The following is a 23,213-nucleotide window of genomic DNA, read 5'->3' on the forward strand; positions in this document are numbered from 1 at the left end:
AAGCTGAGATACAGGGTAGACGGTGTTTGTGTTCATTTAGCTTTGCAGACTTAAACTTCATTTAGCAGAAGCAGCAGTTTTTGCTTTCTTCAGTTGCACTGCATATCAATTAGCAGCACTGAGGAATCTGCTGGAACGATGAAATTTGAGTACTGGAGTGTGTACGAGAGCAGGCAGAAAGGAGGTGATATTTACTGCTTGATTTATCTGCATTGATGAGTTGCTTTACTCTCTGCCTCACTAAAAAAATGTTTTATATGTTAGAAAGAGAAGGGATCCATAGGCAGACAACAACCTCTCAGAAAAAGGGAACTCTCATCTGTTTCTGAATTACAACTTTGTTTGCAGGTACTGGCTTGGTTTATGAGGAGTTACAGTTTGGGTTTTCCACAGAAGTACTTAACTTGCTTTCAGTGGAGTTCTCTGGCAGTCCTCACAGCCCATTGCGTGGGTACTTAAGGACATCCTACAAGCTTAAGAGGGTGTGTGTTTCCCCAAATGGTGCATGTTTAACTTTCAGACTCTTACATTGAGACCATAACATTCAATATTTAACAGCTGTTCTCATGAACATTAGGGTTGCATTTGCTATTACAATTGACTAATATTTAATAATGGTTAAATGAGTTCATGTATTTTCTTGGAACAATTCAGGTTTATGATCACCCGCTGTCTGTCCATGACACCTGCTATCAATAACTTCATGCTTTTATTTCAACCAATATTACAATATTCTTGAAACTTTGTGGATTGTTTTCTGTCTGACACTATCAGAACTTGAAAGCTACCTCTTTAAATGTTTGCTTCCAATGGAACATGTTAAAGTTTATGGAAATAATGTTCATGACATAAGTCTTTCCCTCCTTGAGCTTGTTAAGCTGGCCCCAGTCATTTACCTCCATTTTTACTTTCCAGTAGTCTTCAGGCTACATCTAAACCAGAGCGTTATCCTGCCTGTCTAGCTGCACTAGTCCCACTAGCACACTGGAAGAACCTTCTGTTCTAAGGTAATAGAATCTCATTTTATCTTACTGTATAATAAAAGAATAATTGTTATTGGGAAGATGGGGAAGAAGGAAGTGCTTGCTTTTTCCAGCACAGTAAGAAACATGTTTTGTGTGCACATCTGACGTTTCTGTCCGGGCTGAAACATCATTGGTTAGGTTCCACCAGATGCTTTCAACCTAGGTTATACACTATTGATGTGCATTTTGCTTCATGAATGGGGGTGTCGTGAGCATGGCCACTAATGGGCATTTTCAGGTTTAGGTGTGAACATACTGCTGAACTTTTGCTCTTGAGCTCAGATACATTTGATGTATTTCAAATCCTAAGCTTCTCCACATCATTTAAGTCTTGCTTTCAGCTGGAATCTGTTAGCCAACCGTTGAAGAACAGTTTCCAAATGGCCTGTCAGCTGGAAGTCTCTGGACTTTGGCACTGTGCTTGAAATTGAGTGTTGGCATGTTTCTTCCAGCAGCCTATTTAGCCTGTACTAGTTATACTGCAAACATTCAAGTGCAGGGAGGGTATGGATATTAAGTTTTGTTTTGGACTCTTTGCTATATAGATTTGCTCGTTGGAAGAGTATTTTACAACCTTGGGGAAAAAAAAATCTTTAAAACATCACTGTCTTGAAATTTTGAGAGTAGGTAATAACTCTGTCTGCTCTGCAAGTTATTATGCTATTTTGAATCAATTTGTATAGGATTGAAGACATTTGTCATTCCAAATCAGATGAGATGGTTTTGCAGCCATTGTTACTATTTTCTCCTTCTCGGTGCTTTCTATGAGTCTGGTTCAAGAAAGCTGAAATTTGTTTAATATTAAGCTGCTTTCTTTGAACTTTAGGGAATTGCCCAAAAGAAACAGACAAGTAAATATTTTCCCTGGTACCATAAATGTAATAAAAAGTTTCTTTCAGTTAGATTTAATCTAGGGTTGGTTTAGGTTTTTATTGAATTTCATATAAACCGCTTCTACTCTTTGTTCCTCTCTTTCTGTGTATTAATAGTTCTTTGCTTTGTAACAAATTTTTACCATTTTAATTTCAATCAAATTCCCATTTCAACAGGTTGCTAACCGTAGATCATTCAAATTTTCTCTCTCTCTCAGAATAGATTGTACTGGGAATCATGAACAGCAGTGGTTTTGTAATACTCCCAGGTTCAAAAAGTGGAACCTCAGTGAGATTAAAAGCAAAGTAAGTGCATTTTATCTGAATATGATAGAGATATTGTTTCAGCATTTTCAATATGTTTTAATGAAGCATTAAAGTAGAAGAACTTATTTGTGTAAGAGCACAGAGAATTATCATTTAAACATAAAATTGATCATGCAATCTTCACAACTTTCACTTACGTTTCACTTCTGGCATTTTCCCTACGCTTTTATGCTTGAGCCTTTCTTCTTTCTTAGGTTTTAATCTACTTTCTGAGTAAGGTACAGGTCTTATGACTCTGTATGCTAACGTATATAAAGAAATACTAATAAAGCATTCACTGGGATAGTTTATTTCATCATCATTAAGCAACAAGTCTTTCTGAATACAGACACAATTACATCACTTTACATTGGCACTATAAGTTTATATTGGAGGAGCCATTATCACTGTGAAAACCAAACCAAACAAAAAAAAAACCCAAACCAGAAACAAACAGAACAAACACCAACAAACCACAAATATCTTTATAGCAGTGTGGGTTTTGCTGTATAATCTTTCTGTTCCTATGTCTATATCATGAGAGGGCATGCAACTTGGCAGAAACTTAGCTTGTCTGTCTAATAGGATGACTGTGCCATTTGAACTGTAAAAACCGCTCTGTGACGAGGTATTCTTGGGTGCAAGGATTTTGCACCTGACCTGCAGTTCATTTTCCTTTGTTGTTTTCAGTCAGAAAGGTGTCCTGCCTTTAATAACATTTTTTTTTTTTTTTGGTCTTGCTACTTTAAACTCTTTCAGCTATCTTACTGTCTTTCACATAATTTCTATTGCATATTTGATCATTTTAACTTTTCTAGAACTGTTCGAGAATTGCGGTTGGAGAAGGTGCAGTTAGAAATGGAGAATAAAGAGATGGAGAAGAAATTACGGCAACTGCAATCCAGCATGAGCAGAGAAAAAGAAGAGAGAAAGTAGGTGAAATTTCTGTTTAAAAGATGGAATCCAATGTGGTGCTGCCTTTGCATCCCTCCCAGACAGGATCTTTTGCAAAGTGTAGAATTCACAATGGTATTCAGTCTCCTCTCTCCAATCTTTCTTTTTCAGTGATAAACTTGCTATTTTTAAACTCCCATGTGAAACTTTGATTTTTTAGAAGTAAATTAACAAATTCCCAACAGGGATATTCCTTCAGAGGCAGAGATCCCTTTTCCTCATTTATTTTATTTTCTTCTTTTTTTCATGTGCCATTGGATTTGTCAACTTGGTTTTAAAGAAGGATACAAAAAGTTGTTGCTCTTGCACTATTCCTGTCTTTTGACATTTCTGGAGAGGATCCTGTTCTTAATATTGCTTTAATCCTGTTTTGCATGCATCCGTATAGCTTCTCGGAAAGCTGTTTTCTGTGTGATGGAAAACATGGCTCAGAAAGTAAGCATAATGTAATGATGCAAGTGCTAGGGTGGAAGTTTTAAGCGTTGGCCCTGTTACTGATGCACTCTAAATGTTAGCAAATCTCTGCAACATCTGCTTCTGCTTCTTTGTATTTCTTCCTGATGTATTTTGACCCTGGAGGCACACCTACTGTTGCACAGTGCCTTGGATACATTAGTGCCTTAGTCTTGGTAATTCTAAAGACTTGCTTTTGGCAGCTCTGTTAGCTTTTAATTTTGCTGTTGAAGCAATGTTTTCCAGATAGTGTGTGGCATTGTTTTTCCCCATATTGTTTTCCTGGCCTTGTACCTGCAAACCCTGATGGTGTTGTTACGGTGAGTTCAAATGATAGGAATCATTGGCATTTGCACCACAGCTGGGAAGATTGTTTCTTTCCCCTCCAATAAGTTTGCCTTCTTGTTTTGTATGCTTTATTATTATTTTACAGGAAACCAAACACAATGTAAAACAAGGTAGATAATAGCCATTTAAATACCTGAAAAATATTATGCAGTAGTGTATCTGCATTGAAGCTTAAAACCCCATGAATGTGAAGAACTTGTGCTCAACTAGCATACTACAGTGCAAATAGCACTGTAAATGGGAATGATGAAAAGTATACAGCAGTAGGAAAAAGCAGGCTGAAAATAATCAACACCCTCACGACCAGTTCCTCTGGGGACCTTGGTACTGCTCTTCTCAGCTGGCCCCCCAAAAAAGTTTTTTCCCTGTCCTTTTTCATCTCCCTTTTAAATATATATATGTCACATATATAAATATATGTCATATATTCCCAAAGTAACCTTCACTATTAGAGTTGGTGGCTGCCATCAGCTATGGAGTCTGCTAATAAATCTCTTTGTGAGTGAACCTGTCCTAACATCCTTTATGCAACAGTGTGCTAAAGCTGAAAAATACCATCTCACCTCCCTTAGTCTTAAATTCTTCCCCACTGTCTTCCACATTAGTCATAGTAGTTAATATCTAAACTGACATTCCCTGAAATCTGTATTTTAGGTGTGTATGCATGGCTTGTTAAAAGATGTTGTGTTTCAGCTGTGCTGGATGAATGCCCTAGGGTAAATTGGGATAATGAAGACTTATCTAAAATGCACTTCTGTTACATGTTTATTCATCAGTTAAAATTCAGTGGAAGGGAGGGTCTTGTGTTATGGGTAATTGGTGACCGTATAAACCAGTGTTTTTTCTGATGCTCTGTTCTTGTTTAAAATCCCCAAAGAAAATGTATATGCTTCTCTTGTTTCCAGAAGACATGATGAGTAAACTCTTTCTTGCCTTGCTTCATAGGAAATCAAGCGCTTATCACTGGAAATCTGGACAGGCAGGACCAATGACCATCCAAGCCCAAGTTTTGTCACAAAGCAAAGAAAGAAATAATAAGGTAAAAGGCTATCAGTGTATTCGCAGATAAAGCTATTTTAAACAAAAGAAGGTTTAGAAAATAAATGCCACAAAATACGGTAATTTTAAATACTGTAAAAATAAAAGATTGAGCAATTCTGAGTAGAATTTGTAGCTGTTTATTTTTCCATGCCAATCTTATGTTTCCCTTTGAGCTGGAGGAACATCAAGTTCTGTTTGGTGATCTGTTGTTTTTTGATTGTAATAGATACTGAATTGGTAGAAGTAATGATTATTTGCTATTGTAAGAGTTTAATTTGGTACTGGTGGAAGTCATCGGGAGCTTGTCTTTCAAATTAATTAGGCCTTGTCTAGTGTCTATTGTGAATCTGTAATAAAAGACTCCATGTGAAGTTTTGAGCACAAGTTTACGATCTTCACAGATATTAACTCTGAGAAAGGCACACCATATTTAAAAATACTACAGGTACATCTTTTTATTTTCCTCAGTCACTGTGTAAAGTAGTACCGTCATATGAATGGCATAGTGAAATGTGGTTCTTTTTTTTTTTTTTTTTTTTTTTTCCACTTCCGTATGTCTTAAGATGCTTCTGCATTTCTTCCTTCTCAGTAAGCACAGAAGGGGAACACAACTTGTCATGTGGTCCATAGTACACGGGAGGATTCCTACATTTGTCCCTTGAGGACTGATGCTAATGGGTCAAATGCAGGCTAACCAGATCTCTGAAGCATTCTTTTTAACAAGGGCCAACAAAGACTGGATATTTTGAAATGTGGATTAAATTTGTCTATGGAGTCTTGTTCTATGAGGTCCTCGCTCGGCCCTGGAGAGGGGTGTAGAACTTTTCTAGTCAGCCATTGAAAGACGTTTGCTTTTTAATATGTACAAAATAGGGTATTTCCTTATTTCTTTTTTAACATGGCTAGGACAATTTTGCAGAAACTCTCCAAACATATTAAGCATAAAGCAGATGTTTCTTAAGAAACTTGAGCTGAAAGTGGTTAAAGTTGGTCAAATTTATAAGCAGCCTTTCAGACAGTGTTATCACTTCAAACTGCAATAACCTACTCTCAATATTTCCTTCTGTGGTAAAATAAAATCATCACTTTAATAGCTTAGGCTTTTGTCCTTGAAGCTTTATACATCCTGGAAGCAAGCATTAGGTATATCCACGATCAAACAATGTTCATGAATGCTGTTAAAATACCAATTATGGTAACAGAACTGATGGTTTTTACTCGTTCCCTGAATTAGTGTGAAAAATCTGTAGGAGATTTCCAATCCAAACTACTTCAATTTAGAGATACTTCCTATTTCCTTTAGCAGACATTGATGTGTCTGAAGAGACACAATAGGTCTGAATGGGACATAAAAAGAGAGCTTTATGATTTTTTTTCTGGAAGCTATGCTATGTATGTTGTGGTGAAATGGGAGCTGTTAATTAAGGGAGACTATTCAAAACTGGCTGAAATGAAGCCTGTGTAAGTCTTAAAAGAAAAGCAGACAATGACAACTTCAGACTAAGCCATCACAGTTGCTATTTGAAGTCTTTTGAAGCAGCAGCAGTTTGGTGTGAAGGTCTTTTTCAGCCAACGCACTCAATTTCAATAAAATTGCCTACTTGCCTCTGAGTAGAAGAGAGAGGATTGGAATGAAAGGGTTTTCTTTAACCCACCTCTTTCTCCTTCCACTGCTCTGAGACAAGTAGCTTAGAGCTGTTACTACTTCAAAGTCTTCAGATTTCAGCTGTGTTGGCAAAGGAGAAGAGGCAAAACTTTCAAAATTAAAATGCCTGCAGATTCACAGGGGGGTGGGGGTAGAGGGGTGAGGGTGCAGTGTGGACCCTGTGGAAGGAAAAAAAAAAATGTTGAAAATGATCAGTTACTGGGGTGCAAAATCTTGGAAGGATGATGAAGGGAAGCAGAACGAAAACCATCTAATTCCTCCCTTCCGGCCCCCAAGATCTATAGGTAGGTATATGTGCAGATGGCTGGACAGATTTTCAGTCTGTGCAAATGACTTCACTGGTTGAATTTTGAGGTTAGGTCGCTACGGTTGTGAAAGTTCTGCAGGTCTGTACATATGGAATACACTTGCTGTGTACCTAGTAAATAATACGTGCCTAGCTATTTTCCTAGAAACAGTAATTTTTTGATTTTATAAGTTATACGTGCATTCATTTTCATTAGCACCTTAAGCTTCTTTTTAATATTCATACTCTAATACCTTAATGTTTATATAAATGTACATAAATATTTTTTCATATAGGTTTCTTCAGGAAAAGTGAAGTTGCAAATACTGAAAGAACAGATGAAAGGTAAAGGCATCTTTGTTAAATTAAAACTCACAAAATTCTGATAGTGTTTGATTCTGGGAGGTTGCTGCAATTAAATAATAAGGAGGAAATCAGAGATTGGAATCATTTATATTTATATATATATATATATATATATATATATATATATATATATTTTCCAGAGCCAGTGAAAGAACCATTTAAGCATGAAATGTCAAATTCTGTAGCTCATGAGAAATCTGAAGTGAAGGAGCTAGCATGTGGACAATGTGAAACTAAGAGCGCGCTGCTGGTAAGTAAATTACACACTATATTCTGCTGCTACAGAGTATACATAATAGCTGTGTAGTAGTATCCAGATGTACTTACAATGTATAGCAAAACGATTTATCTTGGATTTTTCTAAGCTGTAAACTGTATGTAGTCTACAGAGACAAGTCATCTGATGTGGGATTCACTTTCAGGCTCCTTCATGAAAATATGTACGTATACACCTAAAACACAAGGGCAAGTCTAAATGTTATGTTAGTGTAGCGTGTGCTAGCTTTTTTGTACATTGTGCTTGTACTATGGTAGTTAATGGAAGTTGTATTAGTTGCCTCCTGCCCTTTTATTAAAAGGAATTATTTTAATGACAGTGTTGCCACTTTGAAATTATAATGTCAGGGAACTGGTCTGAACTTTTCACCAGAGAAGGTAAGGCTAATGCAAGATTTTTATACTTTATTTTTGCCTTTTGTTCAGCTGCTGGGACAAGTAAGTCATTAAAAGGATTCTCTAATTCTCTTAAAAAGGTCCATTTGAGCTGCCAAATTCAGCTATGCACAGCAATTTAAAAAGAGGAAAAATATAGTTAAAATTTTTGAAACTATTTTGATCATACTTTATTTAATATAACCTTACCTTGCTGGAATTGAAGTTACAGTAAATTTTTTTTCACTTGTTTGTCAAAATATTTTTGTATGTTCTATATGATTATATCCATGTTAATTTTATGATTCCTCAGTGATAACTACTTAGTTCACATGAGGTAAAGGAAAGTTTTACATCCTGATCTCATGAATGGCAAAGAAACAGATAAATAACTGTTATCTGTTCTTTAACAGGGTGTTTCTTTAAGTTGTATTTTTTTTAATTGACTCAGCATGTGAACATAGCTGAAGAAGACTAAGACCACACCATGTGTTTAAAATAAGCTGTAGGGTTGCAGGCAAATAGGGCAAATTGAATAGTCTGTGCACACTCTGTAATTTAAAGTACTTTGATAAGCACCAGGGCAAGTGGTTAATTCTGGCTGCTTTCTGAGCTGGTATTTTCTGGCTATGTTACAGTGGAAATTAGTATTATCGAGTATGAGGTTATTTTTATTTAATAAAGAGAGTTTGCCTCTTAGCAAGTGTACATAGAAAGCCTAACCTCCAAAATATGATAGCCCCTTACTATTCAGTTATTTAATTTCTGAAGTAGTTTGTGGAAAGAGAGTAGATCTGTTGTTGAATGAAGAAATGACACTTTCTTTTAAAGAATGCAGTATTTTTTTTTTTCTTCATGTAATACATGCTACAATATATTTGAATCACTTTTATGGCAAATTAGAACACTTGGAGCTGCTAGTTCTCAAAAGGAAAAGACCTTTTTTTAATTTATTTTTTTATTTTTTTATTTTTCCGCTTCCTTTGGGAAAAAAACACGTGTGGATTTGAAATCCCCGTGAAGATCCCTGCGCACCAAAGCCACCTGCGTTTTGCTCCCTTGGATTCTTTGACTGCTTCCCCTTCCCCTTTCCCCCCTCTTCAGCGGCCGGGTGTGGGGAGCCGGCCGGCTCCGGCTGCCCCCAGCCCCTCAGGGCTCCCTCAGGGGCGGCGGGGCCGGGCCGGGCCGCCAGGGGCCGCTGCGGCTCCACGGTGCTGCCGCCGCCGGGCAGGCCCCGGCCCGGCCCGCCCTGAATGCCTGAGTGTGGTTGTGTGTGTGTGTCTGAGGCAGCAGCTCTTTCACCTCAGAAATATTTGAAATTGTCCCTGAGCTAGAAATCCTTGCTTCTGGGATGAGTGAAACTACTGCTTGCTTTTCCCGCCTCCCTAAATTCACCTGGAGCTGTGCTTCAGAGCGCTCAGCTCCTGATCCCAGGAGGTCTCCTGTGCTACCACTGGCTTTGAAGACAAAGCGGGTGGATAGCAAGGTGGTGTTTTATCACACCTTAGGTTACAAAGGCATTACTTTGACACTATTGAATGTGAGTTTCTTATCCACTAGTAACTTTTACAGTTAAAAATTGTGATTAGAAAGAATCAAGGTTACTTTATTGCGAGAATAAAAGTAACAAAAATAGAGAAAATGTTGGTAGGGGCTTGACTGAGCGCAAACCAATTTAACTCTTTCTGTTCTACAATATGAGGTTTTCACGAAGACAGATTTTGCTTTTCAATAATCACTCGATATAGTGTCCTGTTATTCCTCTAAAATTTGTTTGTTTTATTCCTTCTTCCTAGAGAGGTAGTCCTTTCAGTAATGCAGAAAATTATAAAAGTTGTTGGTCTGATAAATGCATCCCTGTCAAAAGGATACTTGCTTACAGTATTTTAGAAGAAAGATGACATCATTTGGTACAAAAAATTCAGGTGGAATTTAAGGCAGTTACAGAAGGTTACAACATCTACTGAGTATAGAAATGCCAGCAATAAATAATATTTTTGGCATGACATGTTATACTGAGTTATAAAAATATTTCACCACACATACTTAAAGGCAGGCTCTTTAGGATTATTATTATTATTATTTTTAATCTACTGTAGCAAGTCTTTTGAACCTAGAACTGAAAACTGGGTGGTGGCAGTAGTAAGATAACAATGATATATCTTGACATTTGTAATGCATTCTTTTTTAGATGCTTTTTTAAAAGGAAATGCTATTTATCTCATTTTTTAGCGGTAAACAAACTGAATTGAGATGTTGGAAGTATATTTGTGGGGATTAAAGGTCATGCAGCAGTTTGATGGAAGAATACAAGGATTCAAAATGAGAGTCATAGAGTGCTGTGAGCACTTCATCCGTGTGAGGAGAGTTTCACCTTAATTGTCTTGATTTATTTTTTTCCCCTTTTACTTGTCTTCTTCCCTCTTCTTTCCAATCCTACTCTGAAACTAATTAGTAATTGTTTCTATTAATAAAGGGAGCTAACAAAACAACACTGCAGTTTTGCACAGATGCAAAAAGTTTTTTTTTTTTTTTTTTTTTTTTTTTGCATTTGGTATAGAAAACAGTAGCTATAATTCAGTTTTTCGTAGGGAGAAAGATTATTGCAGTCCAAGTGAGATTCTGCAATTATTAATCTAGAATTTTAGCTGCATAATTGAGGAGTATTGGATGTTTTTAGAGAAATTACACAGCAGAAAATTTAAAGGCAGTCAGTCTAGTGAGAATCTAGAATCGTGTTTTCTAAATTTCTTTATGGGTCCCATTGCTGCTGCCTCTCTTTCTTGTCCCCTTACTCCTGGTACTTCGGGAGAATTTGATACCTGTGTTGGTTTGGCATCATACTGGGAGAAAATTAGCACCTGAGTTCAGCTGCTGGGCAGTTTAACATGAGGCCAAAACAAATCAGCTTTGCAATTCTTACAAATTGCAAAATCTAGCTTCTTTTTTGAAGCAATTGAGCAGTATGTGAATTAAAATGCCATGTTGTTTAAATAAATAATGCAGCAAGCTAAGTCTTACAAACATTGATCAATTATTACATACTGTGTGCTAGACTACCAAAAAGAACCATACATAATGCAACTGTTCTTTCTCAAGGAGAGTAGTTGCATAAAGCTACATCAGTAAAACTATTTCCTTCAAACGTGACTTCTGAATTCTACTGTAGTCTAAGATTATTTTCTTCATGTGGTGAAAAAGAAATCAACGCAATCTTTAGCTGTGTACTTTTGGATGCATGTACATTAGAAAACAGAATGAGACAAGGAGAATGGCAATTACAGAGACAAATTTAACTGTTTCTCCTTTAGTGTATGTTTGTCATCTTTATGTGTTTTAGCAACATGTTGGTGAAAAAACAATCATGATTAAGGAACATGACAAAACATGCATGTTCATACAGTAGCCATTGAAACTTATTCATCCAGCAGTGCAGTGTAAGAAACAGAGGAAGACAGCAAAAGGAAAAAAGTAACAGCTATTTGAAGCAGTTAGTGTCCTGGCATGCTCGCTGGTATGTCAAAGTACCATTTAATGCGTAACCAGCAATTGCAAAGTTGCTGGGTCGATTATAGTGTAGAGTAGGTGGAAATGAGAAGATGTGAGTAAATTCTAGTTTTGCAATGACTGCTTGACATCTTGTGACTCTTTAAGATTAAACGTTCTGCCTGTACCTCTTCTGCTCATGTGTTTTGGTGGTAAGAATATGTGCCATGCTTTACTTTGACTTTATAGACAAATTATCTTCCCTTTTGGCCTTTCTCTGTGTGTAGAAAGGATTGACATAAAATAATTTTCATTCCTGCTTGATAATCATTCAGGAGTTGGTAATCAAAATCTTCATATTACATTTTAACAGTAATTTTTTTTTTGTTCTACTATAGGTTGCACATCAGTGAAGTTCCAGTGGAGCAAAACTCTTGTTCTGTAGCAATTTTTAGTCAGTTATCTAGTTCTTCCTAGGACTTTCCTGGATTTTTAAGTGCGAACTGATATTCCAGTTGGTTTGTCCTGTGTCATACCCAGTGGAGTATTCAGATTATTGACTTTTGTTCACGTTTTTGCACTGGGATTATTAAAATTAGTATGTGTTTGCATTGCCATCATTCTGTTTTCAATATGCAGTTCTCTTGCTACCTTCTATTTTGCTGTTTGGTGGAAAGTTGGATTATATTTATATTAAATTAAAGGTTTTGTAATATTCTATCAACAGACAGAAGCCAATATGCATTTTGGAAAATTGAAAGTTGTCCATCACTTCACCAACGAAGTAAATCTGAATGAATCTAAAATTAATCATGAGGAGAAGAAAGTAAACTGCAAACATCAGGTCACTTCAAACAGATTTTCATCTTTGCCAGTGTCAGTGAGCAGTGCTGAGGTAGTACACAGTTCAGAAACAAAAAATAAAAATATTGTCAATGTTTGTGACATCTTAAACAGAGTGGTCTTAGGTTTCTCACATTGTACCAAATGATGGATCAGGCTATCGGACTTGCTCAGTCTGTTAACCTCTGTTTATGTCTCTAGGCATAATATCTATCCTATACATAGGATGTAGGCTACCTGTGACTACTGCTTTCTGCCTACTAAAAGTATTTAAATATATACTTTTATGTGCTTATACCATTTTTGTTTGTTTGTTTGTTTGTTTTGCTTTTTTTTGCTCTTGATAGAACATTGCAATTCAGTCATGAGCAAGATCACTTGAAAATCGAGTGACTCTGTTTACCAGGGTAGCTAAACTAAGGCCAGAAAACAGGGTGCTCCATTTCCATAGCTAATAAAAATGTTGGTGCTGGGGAGAGGATCATTAGAAGTGCTGTATTAATTATGTTGTGGAACTGATTTAGGAACTCTTCTCGGAATCAGCCTGGACAGGCCTTGACGATCAGGACAAAGGGTTATTACTAAATGGTACATTTAATGAGGAGGAATCTGCAAAGTCTTTTCAGGAAGCTTTGATTCAATGGAGAAAGGGTAGTTGTGATCACAGAAAAGAACAGCATGCTGGCAAGGTCCTATCAGGTATGAATTTTTCTATTTTAATTGCACATTAAAAACTCGAGTGGCCATTTTGATGAGTTAGCAGCTAGTTAGCAGCTAGTGAAGATAGGTGTTCTGTTAGAGTAGTAAATGTTTTTTCTTCTTATTTTTTTTTCTTTTTTTTTTCTCTGCATTTTGTTATATATTACCATCAACCTCTGAAGTTTTATTTTTTTTATTATTATTTTTTTTTCCTAGATATATATAATGTACATGCTGTTGTTGTATTAGAATTTTTGTAATTAACTGTTACCTTAGCCGGATTGTTCAATCTGTGTCTATACTTTTCTATAGCATTTTTTTCTCATTTAAGAATTTAATGTGAATGGTAATGCCAAACCATAAAGTCCAAGTTTTTAACTAAGACAAAGAACGTGCATGGCTTGGGACTTTGTATGTTGTATCAAAGTATATTTTCTGTTTACATTCCACAGGCTCCTAATATTTCTTTGTTCCAGTGAAAAGATGCAATCACTTCAAGTATTCATGGAAAAATACAAAATAACTCTTGTCTGATTGGATTTGTGCAAATTGTCTTCATTCATTTGTCTTCGTTCATTGTCTTCATTCTTGGATTTTCGTACAAAAATACACAATACCGTTGTTTCCCCCTGCACTGTTTTGGCTTTCCCCAGTTTGTAGTAGTCTCCCTTTATATGCGAAGTTGCAAGGAATGAGGTTTTACTGGCTACTGCTACTGCTAAATATTTTGTATAAATATGTTTTTTAAGATCTCATGCATCTAGAAAGTAGATTTCTGTGAATTAAAGGCAATCGTATATGTCAAAGGATTTACAGGTGCAATGAGAAATGTGTTATATATCATTAGGTGCAAGGAATGCTTGCATATGTTGCTGCTTATCTGTAGAATATTTATGTGTGTCTTGAAATTTATTTACTGACCTTTTAGTCATAAAAGGAGAAGCTGGGTAACCTTTAGATATGCAGTCCTATCTAAATCTAAGCGAAGACCATATTTTCTGCAGATTCTGACAGTCCGTGAATTCTTTCCAGCTGAATCCAGTAAATCCAAACAAGTTTGCAAATTATTTATGTGACTCCAAACTCCCTGTTTCTTTTTGTCTACTAGAATTATCCTGACACTTTAAATTTTAGAATTATGCAAAGACTTAGCTAGGCATAAGCTACTAATGTGACATTCATTCAAAAATAATGTATCTAAATAGCAGGTTTATAAATTTGAACTTTTTTTTTTTTTTTTTTTTAATAATTCTACTAGAGTCTGTTGGAATTTGTGAGGTACAGACCAATCTGACTAGTGTGAAAGAACGTTTCCAAATTCAATTCAAGGAGGGTGGCCTGAGCTACATGGAGAAACTCTTGCTTAAGAAATACAGAAGGTATTGTAGAAATTGCTGGTGCTGGTGAAGGTCAGAAACGCTTTATAGCATTAACAAAATTGCATTGAAACTTTTTAATATTAGCTATATTACCAAGAGTTAATTAAGGTGACAAAGTACTTGATCTTAAAAAGTAATAATTATAGCCAGAGTTGATGACTTCGTGTATCAGAATTACAGCAGAGGGAATATTTGGAGAGATTCTCTCTGCTATCAGTGTGTTGTAGAATTTGAAGAGCAATAATGATATTTGGAAGCCTGTTTTTGCTACAGGAGTTTTATAGAGAAAAAAAAGGAAGATCTTCATGATACTTCCATAAATATAGCAGAATTACTTTGTTAGTCCCTGAGGTGTGAGGTCATTGCACGAAAATTAGGAGTTGCTGCTTTTTAGCAGTGGTAAATACTGATGCAGTAAATAGTGTGGATTTTCTTTAATGACATAAGAAGACTTCTTTTTTTAATCTGTTTTTTTTTTTTTTTTTTCTTTTCATTTTTTTTTTTGTAGAGCTGCTGTTGATGAAATATCTGGTAGTTGCATTAAAGATTTAAGGCCTATGCAAACACAGACAGTGCCACATCAGGCTGCGATTGGAGGAAGTGAAAAGGGAGATGATGATGATGATGATGTCAATGATTTAACAGGTATAATAGTTTTTTTTTTTTTTTATTGAAACTAACTATTAAATATTTTGGGGGGATTTTTTTTTGAGTATGATTTCTGAACAGTTACTTAAGCCCTTTCTACCTTTTAAAAAAAAGAGTAACAATAATGAAGAAAGTAGAAAAATACAAGTTTTGCCTTTTTATAAGTGTATCATAGGTGAGAAAAAAAAAAATGCATCAAATTAATTATATTTCATAGTTGAAGAGGTGAAGAGATATTGGACATCTGTATTTAGAGAGCCGGTACCTAAAACTGTTCCTGAAACTGTTCCTGAAAGTGCAGAGCCCACTCTGAAAATTGAATTTCTTGATGATGTAAGTATGTAGTCAAGAACTTCATGGATCTTCAGAGTGATCTTAAATGATTTGTTCAAGTAGTGATCTATTAAAAACTTAAATTAACAACAGTTAAATAATTTCTAAATTAAAATATATATCTATACATACCTGTTCCCTTTTACAATAGTTTTCTCCTGTTGTGTCCATGGACTCTTAATGTATAGAAATTATACAAAAAAAAAATTCTATACACTTTTAATCACTTGAGTTCATATTCCTTTTTGTAATCATAATCAATTGCTGAATATATATTTTTATAACTTAGTCTTATTGCACGGACTTGGAAGAATCATGTAACTTTTTGGTGACAGAAGCTGGGGCTATAGAAACGAATAACCAAAGAAAAACCGAACCACTTGAAGAGTTTGAAAGGTATGAGAAATACAGAGATTATTTGGAACAGAAAAGGAAGTAATCCTAACTTCTGATTTAGTTATATTCATAAATAGCAGGTTCTTTTCTTTGCAGACGATCATACTTCATATGAATGGGGAGAATCCTTGATTGTAAATTGTTTTAAAGCACAGTTAAATATATGTCTGCTCATCCTCATCACAAGACATAGTCTTTGGCAGTGTCATGACACTGTCAGTTACTACTTTCCCTTCCTTTACATTTCTTCCAAGATACTGTCTGAATGCTGTTTGTTGTCCTTGAAAGTTGTTCTCTCCACCTCCTCCTCCATTTCATAGAATCACAGACTGGCTTGGATTGAAAGGGACTTTAAATCCAATCCGGTTCCAATCCTCTGCCATGGGCAGGGACACCTTCCTCTAGATCAGGCTGCCCAAAGCCCCATCCAACCTGGCCTTGAACACTTCCAGGGATGGGACATCTACAACTTCTCTGGGCAACCTATTCCAGTGCCTCACCTCCCTCATAGTAAATAATTGCTTCCTATTATCTAATTTAAATCTACTCTTAGTTTTCTTGTTGTTTGAGTGACCTAATGATATGATGACTATACTGTTGACTGTCTGTAACTGGAGATATATCACTTTGAAATGTATTTTATTTGCTTGATCACTCCAAATGTTAAACCATCTAAGATATATTCCTTCCTGTTAAACTGTCTAAGATATATTCCTTCATATGTTTGGAATTAAAGGTAAAATTACTCTTCTGTATGCTCTTAACTAAGTAGGAGCAGGGACTACATGCAGGCAAATATGTAACATGTCAGTGTTATGCACTGATACTCATATAACTAATTTTGTAAATCCTGATGAAACTTAGAGCCCTAGTATTGACTGTCATTTTAAATGATACGTGTGATTCTTCTGACATGCCACAATATATTCATGATAAGATGTGCTATATTTTCTTTTGCTCTTCTGATCTTTCCTGCTTCGTCTGTTTCAAAGTTTTCCAGCAGTTGCAAGTCAGAACAACACACTACTAGACCTTTTGCCAGAAGAAACTGTGGGCACGATGAGGAAGTCATCGTGTCATTTAACTGCCACAGCTGACACTCTGTATCTTTTACATCTTCCTCTTGACAGAAATCCTGTTTCTTCTGAAGAAATTTTGCATGGTAAATTTTGAAAACTGTTTTTACTATATAAATTACTTTTTATCCTGTGACAAAATAGTAAAATGGCTATGTCTTGTATAAACAAAGCAAAGCAGTATGTAGAATTATTCACAGTCTAATAAAATGAATTTCAAACCATTATTACAATTTTTAAAGAAAGATTTCAAAATTGCTATTATTGGAGTTTTTGTGTTGACTCTACCTAGACTATAATGGTAACTGTGAAATGTATTATCGTGGACTAGTTGGAAGTATGTTAAGAGTATTATCAAGATTTACTCTTTTCATGAACAGTGATGTATGGGAACATATGCATTAGATATGGAACAGGTCCTACTAGCTGGTAAGTCTGCTCTGGGTATGTTAGCATCTCAGGATATCAGTCAGGAAGCTGATGAATATTAACTGTTCTTTTTATTTTATGCCATAATGAAAGCCCTATGAAAATTAAAATGTAAAGTTTGAATGGAGGTTTTGTATTCTAATCTCATAAAATATAGTAGACTTGCAGATTGTAATTCATAGCAGTTTCCATTTAAGAAAAAAAAAGGCACAATTTTGTTTTTACTCTTGTAGGAAAAATGGTTGTCTGCAATGTTCTTGAAAGAAATGCAGAACAAAAGGACACTATCGAACTAAAGACTGCGGGAAGATCACTCAGCTCCTGTAAACTACCTGAGAAGACCTCTGACCCTAATGAACTAAAGAGCAACAATTATCTCTTCAAGGTACAATTGCAGAAAAATGATAAAGATTCACAAGAACTGGATGGTGGCTGCAACAGCCAGAGTTTGGTTATGCCTGGAATTACAACGTCCTCAGCGGTAAAATGTTATGCTTAGCAATTAAAGATATATAAACTGTAGCTTATACTTTCCCAGGTTACCGTGAGGAACATACCCTGTTGCTGAATCGGTTGAGAGACAGTGATAGATGTATAGTTACCGCAAAATACTCTACCTCTATTTCCCATCTTCCTCCAGAAAATCCCTCAAAGCAACCAACAGTCTAGTTTTATTCAGAGGATTGTTATTGCTTCCATATTTCATCTAAGGGGATGGAGGCTTTCATACCTTCTGCTTTGTGTTGTCAGTCTTCTGTTGATATATTTTTTTATTTTTTTTTAAAGGGCTTATCTGAGAAGATAAAATAGCCCTTCCCATGTTAGTATCAAGGTTGATACACTTACCTAATCTAAAATATTCAAAATGTTCTTTCAGTTAAAAAAAAAAAAAAAAAGTGGAAAGAAAAAAAATCTGGAGAAAGTTGGAACACTAGATTTAGAGTCACTGTATTGCTTTAGCTGATGTTTACAAAGATATTAACAATCAAAGAGCCACTTCTAATGTCCACAGTCAGTCAACAGAAGAAGAGACTCAAACTCTTGCAAAGTTAGCAATGGAAGCTTATAGGATTTGAAAGCATTGTATCATGTAAAGCCACCAGCCTTTTGAATATCCATTACACTAGGCTATCAGAATCATTCTAAGTTTTATAAAATGAGCATTTTATGAATATAAATTTGCCAGGGCAATTTATGAAGCATTTTCCTGTTTCTAATCTGTTTGTGTTTTATTCAAGTTACAGGATGTATCCAAAATACAGAAATCTGCTTCTCCACAGTATCGGGGACTTGAAGGTTTCTTTGTTGTAGGTGTAAACCCTAAACAAGTAATGCTGGAAGCAAGTTCTTCACTGCCTGCTGACTCAAGCGCAATGAAAAGGAGTATCTCATTTCCAGGTAATGGCATATGAAATCCTCAAACACAATACTTATCATCACTGCCACTGTAAGACACCCATCACTTTATGTAGCTTGGATCCAGCTTACTTTTAGAAGTCACTTTGGTGTAACAATTATGCCAGCATACACACCTGGTGGTGTGAAAAGATGAAACAAATTCACTACCACTATTAAATCACATTAATGTAGAGCCATACATTTGTATCCTTCTCTGTATCACCTGAAAATTTGGTTCCAGTATTTCTGGAAATTTCTGCTTTTCCTTGTGCATAATATACATCACCAAAAGGCATTGTTATGTTATTGCTTCTAATGGTATATGAAACAACATGTGACATGATTGGCAAACATGAGTATTAATTTGATTTAGTATATCACTTGAATTTAAAAATTATTATTGTTATATACTTGATTATATTATGTGCAGAAAACTTGATGCATGGCTTCTTTAAATCACAGAAATTAAATGCAGCAAATATAGTAACAGTAAATATGTGTAAACACAAAATCAACAAAGATTTTCCTCTACTACTTCTTATTTCAGGATATAAGAAGTGGGTTGCTGACAGGAGCTTAAGTGAATGCGCCGATGACTCTGTAGTTCAAGGTGTCATAGAAAGTCAATTGAACAGATCTTCAAGTGGTCTCGAGACTCAAAATAGAATTTCTCCCCTGATGGTAGTGTGCAGATCATACTCAGGTAAGGATAAATAAATATGAGACCCTACTTTAACAGGTTATGTTACCTCATACTTATTTTTAAGGATGTTTGTAACCTTGTTTATTTTAAGCAAAGAATATAGTTTAGTGATCTACTCAGTTTAGGTGCTCATGCCTGTGAGATAGGAGTCGTAGCACTGGCTTCTCCTCTGTTAGGATTGTAATATTTATGTATAACAAATATTTTTGGAATCTGTCAATTTTTAATTAGTCTTTTGAATGGCAACAACTGATAAGGCAGAATCTGACAGCACAGAATCTTACGTTATTTCAGAGAAAACAACATTAAGTTGAAATCTGTAAAACAGCATGCGACTGTCAGTGCGCAGTGTGTGACTCCCCGTAATGCACCACCATTAAGCAGATATGGCTGTGGTCAGGCCTGGTAAGCAAACTGCTGCTTCCCAGAGATGAAAACAAATATTTGAAGAATTGCTTTCTTCAGTTGTATTATTCAACAGGAGACATGCCTATAACTTGTGTTTGATAGAGCTTGTGTATTCCTCTTCATTACATACCACGATGTCTGTTGTGGTCTCCCCCTACTGAATGTAGTGTAAAGTGTGTGAAGTTTTACAGAATTTATGATGAAATCATTTGAAAACTTATAATTGGCACTTACATAGGAATTCAGCCTTTGTAAAAGAAACCTTTGTACCAAAGATTTAACTATCAAAAATTCATCGTTACTTTGTCTCTATACCAAATACTCAGAAAACATTCCTCAAAAAACTCCATTAGGGGATTGATAGTAACACATAGAGGGGAAAAAAAAGAGAGAGAATGTATCCCCCTGTTCTTGTGTTTAGAGATGTGGAACTGACAGGTGACTTTTTGTTCCATATGGTGAATAGAAGCAGAAAAACAAACAACAAACCATTAATATTGCAGGCTTTCTGGAGTTTTGGCAGATATTTAAATCACCATGATGGATTCAGCTGCTAATAGGAAGACATTAACCAATACTTTTATAACGTTTTTCTTTTATAAATGTTCTTCACAGTCTTGCAGTGCTTTAAATGAGCAGAATATGAACAGTCACGGAAATATCAGTCTGATTTGTTCCAGCTAGGAAGAAGCACAGTTTGAGATTTGTCTGTACTGGCTGTTCATAACTGTTCCTGCCTTTCTTCTGATTATATAAATCATATTTTCACTTATTAAAACTACTGTTTTATGTAAGCATTGATAATATTACAAAATTAAATGCAATGTCAAATGTGGTTGCTAATACATTGACAACATAACCACCAGTTGTACAAGGCACACTTGTAACACCTATCATAACAGAAATTCTCTTTTTCAGTGACAATCTGCATGTCTAAATCTTTGAGCTTTTATGAATGTCATTATGAAACATTGTTTCATTGTTTTAAATATGAGAGGAAAATTATGCCTCTTTTTTTTTTTTTTTTTTTTTCCATTTTGAGGTTTTTAAAATACCCGTTAAAATAATTTAAGAATTTAAAAAGTGATGGGAGTAAAGTTTTTTCTTCTGCAAGAAGATTTCAGCAAATTTTTTGCTCAATGTTTTGTCCTGTGTGGACTTCTGATCTGGTTATTTAAATACATAAATAAAATTAGAAGCTTGCTCTGTGGTGATTGTTTTGATTTTAGGTGATTTTTATAACTTCATCTATACATTTGTATTTTGGGTAAAATGACATTTATATAGCAATTTGTTAGAAGTTGTGACTTTGTGTGATTTCAGGGAATGATTCCAAAAGACCTCATTCAGCAGATATGCTACAGCATAAACTGACTAGAAATTGTCCAAACAACATTCAGCCAAGACCAAAGAGTTCACCTATGCATACATTTAGAGTTGATACTGAGATACCAAAGCATGAGTGCATTGATGTAACTAAGCAAGATGAGGATCATTGGAAATATATTGCTGACCAAGAAGCCCTACTTACTCTGGAAAAAGAATTACAAAGTTATGCAAGTAAGTGGCAATATTGCCTTTTTTTCCCCTTTTATGCTTGTAAGTTATATAATGAAAACAAGTAGCTATTTATTTTGTTATTATTAGATCTAACTGATATTGGGATGTATATAATTGAAGATTGATTTATTTCTTTTTGATCATACTTCAACCTACCCTTAATTTAGTAGAAGCAAACTGTTTCATGCAGCTTTCTTATTTTTTTTTCTACTTTCCTCAATTTTGTTTGAGAAATCTACAGAATATGATAGGTACTCTTTCAGAGCATGGATTTCTTTTAAATAAGTATCCCGAACTTTTTGTTTACTGAATTTTTTGTTTATATTTGTTACTGAAATAATTGAAAATATTTCAGGTTCACAAGAAAAACTTTACAGCTTAACTTCTGAAGATGTAACCTCTTCTAGCAGATGCTTGAGGAAGATATATGGAAACATTACAGATTTCCATAAAAACTTGGAACTAAAAGACCAGAACAGAGATGATATGCCTGGGTAAGTTAAACTCCCCAAATATGTTTTTATGGTACTGTAAAATGCTTAATATGCATATTAGACAAACATATTGCCAGTACTGAAATAAAGTCTTAACTTTCTGACTTTACTTTTTATCCTGTTTACAAATGTTAGCATGACCTATTTTGTATCCTGGTGTTTTAAGTCAGTACTCTGAAATTTAGAGTAAAGTGATATATTTTGTTGTTGACACCCTAAATTATAAATTTGGGAATTTCTGAAAATTCTGAAAAATTAGATCACTAACTTTTTTTTTTTTTTTTTTTTTTTTTCCTGAAAAGAAGCTTGCTTTCCTAATTTACTCATCCTAGGATGTGGGCTTTCTGTACCTTTCTGTACAGTGTTCTTTTGCCTTCTTGTTTAAGAGGTGAAAATGTATGTGATAAAAGCTGAGGGGGATATAATGAATATAGTAGCTTGCAGTTATGTATACTTGCATACTTGTATGTATACAGTAAAAACTATTTTTCTGCCTTTTATTTCTGTGTATGTGAACATGTCTGAATTGCTTTAGCTAGAGTAGCTTGAGGAATTTGAGCTGCTGATAATCACTGTTGTGTATTTCTTTTAAGGGGCTGTGATGAAGGCCAAATGGATGATAAGGAAGAAATTCTAGAGGATAAACGACAGGTTCTTTCGTTACAGTGAACATGCAAAGAATTTAATGTAATTTTTATCTTTGCATATCATATGAAATCAAGAAGCAGACAGAGAGGTATCTTGAATGCTGCTGATATTATTTATTAAAGATTATTTTGTAAACCTGTGAATAAAAAAAATGTTAAAATTCACTTGGTTTTGACTTTTTCCTGGTACGACGAAGCAACAGAATAATAGAAAACTCGAGTCTTGTATTATTTATTATTCTAGTGTTGAACTTGCATCTCTGTTGTATCAAAAGGTTTAGGGTCTTTAGGTAGGCATCAAATGAACTGAACTCCATGTTTTCTATGCCAAAACAAAGTATTATTTAAGTGGAAAACTAAAAAGAACAGTATTTACAAAATAATGTTAGAGCAGATTTTTGGCTGTCTGATCTGTGTGTTTAAGGGTAGTTGTAGTTCTTTCCACCTTCCCAGACAATATAAGGTTCATAAAACCAATATAACTTCAGTAAAAGCTGCTTGACTGTTACGTGCTGTGTGCTGACATGATACTGTCATGTAAAAAAAAGTTTGGTTGTTTTATACCTGTGTGTGGATTTGGCAGAATGTAAGATTTCTGTCTGATTGTGTTGGGAAATTTTTAAAGCAGGATTAACTAAAAGCTTTGGTCTGATAATTGCACTCACCTGTTTTTGGATAAATCACTTGACATGGTTAAAATTAATAGTTAATGCTCACAGAAGCTTTCCTATAGAAATAGAAACTTT

At 35.1% G+C, this 23,213-nt stretch overlaps 1 protein-coding gene across 1 annotated transcript; it reads left to right on the forward strand.

Annotated features, from left to right (window-relative positions):
- Nucleotides 1-950: 950 nt before the first annotated feature.
- On the forward strand, nucleotides 951-22,601 carry ZBBX (zinc finger B-box domain containing). The gene is made up of 17 exons (XM_032193449.1): nucleotides 951-1,007; nucleotides 2,116-2,203; nucleotides 3,022-3,135; nucleotides 4,904-4,997; nucleotides 7,248-7,296; nucleotides 7,458-7,567; nucleotides 12,182-12,349; nucleotides 12,822-12,996; nucleotides 14,255-14,375; nucleotides 14,884-15,020; nucleotides 15,241-15,356; nucleotides 15,646-15,752; nucleotides 16,745-16,914; nucleotides 19,203-19,358; nucleotides 21,090-21,326; nucleotides 21,682-21,820; nucleotides 22,414-22,601. The coding sequence occupies exons 2-17, from the start codon at nucleotides 2,136-2,138 to the stop codon at nucleotides 22,487-22,489; spliced, it is 2,037 nt and encodes a 678-aa protein (XP_032049340.1). The 5' UTR covers nucleotides 951-1,007; nucleotides 2,116-2,135; the 3' UTR covers nucleotides 22,490-22,601.
- Nucleotides 22,602-23,213: the final 612 nt, after the last annotated feature.

The sequence above is a fragment of the Aythya fuligula genome, chromosome 9, assembly GCF_009819795.1.
Source record: "Aythya fuligula isolate bAytFul2 chromosome 9, bAytFul2.pri, whole genome shotgun sequence".
NCBI classification, from domain to species: Eukaryota; Metazoa; Chordata; class Aves; order Anseriformes; family Anatidae; genus Aythya; species Aythya fuligula.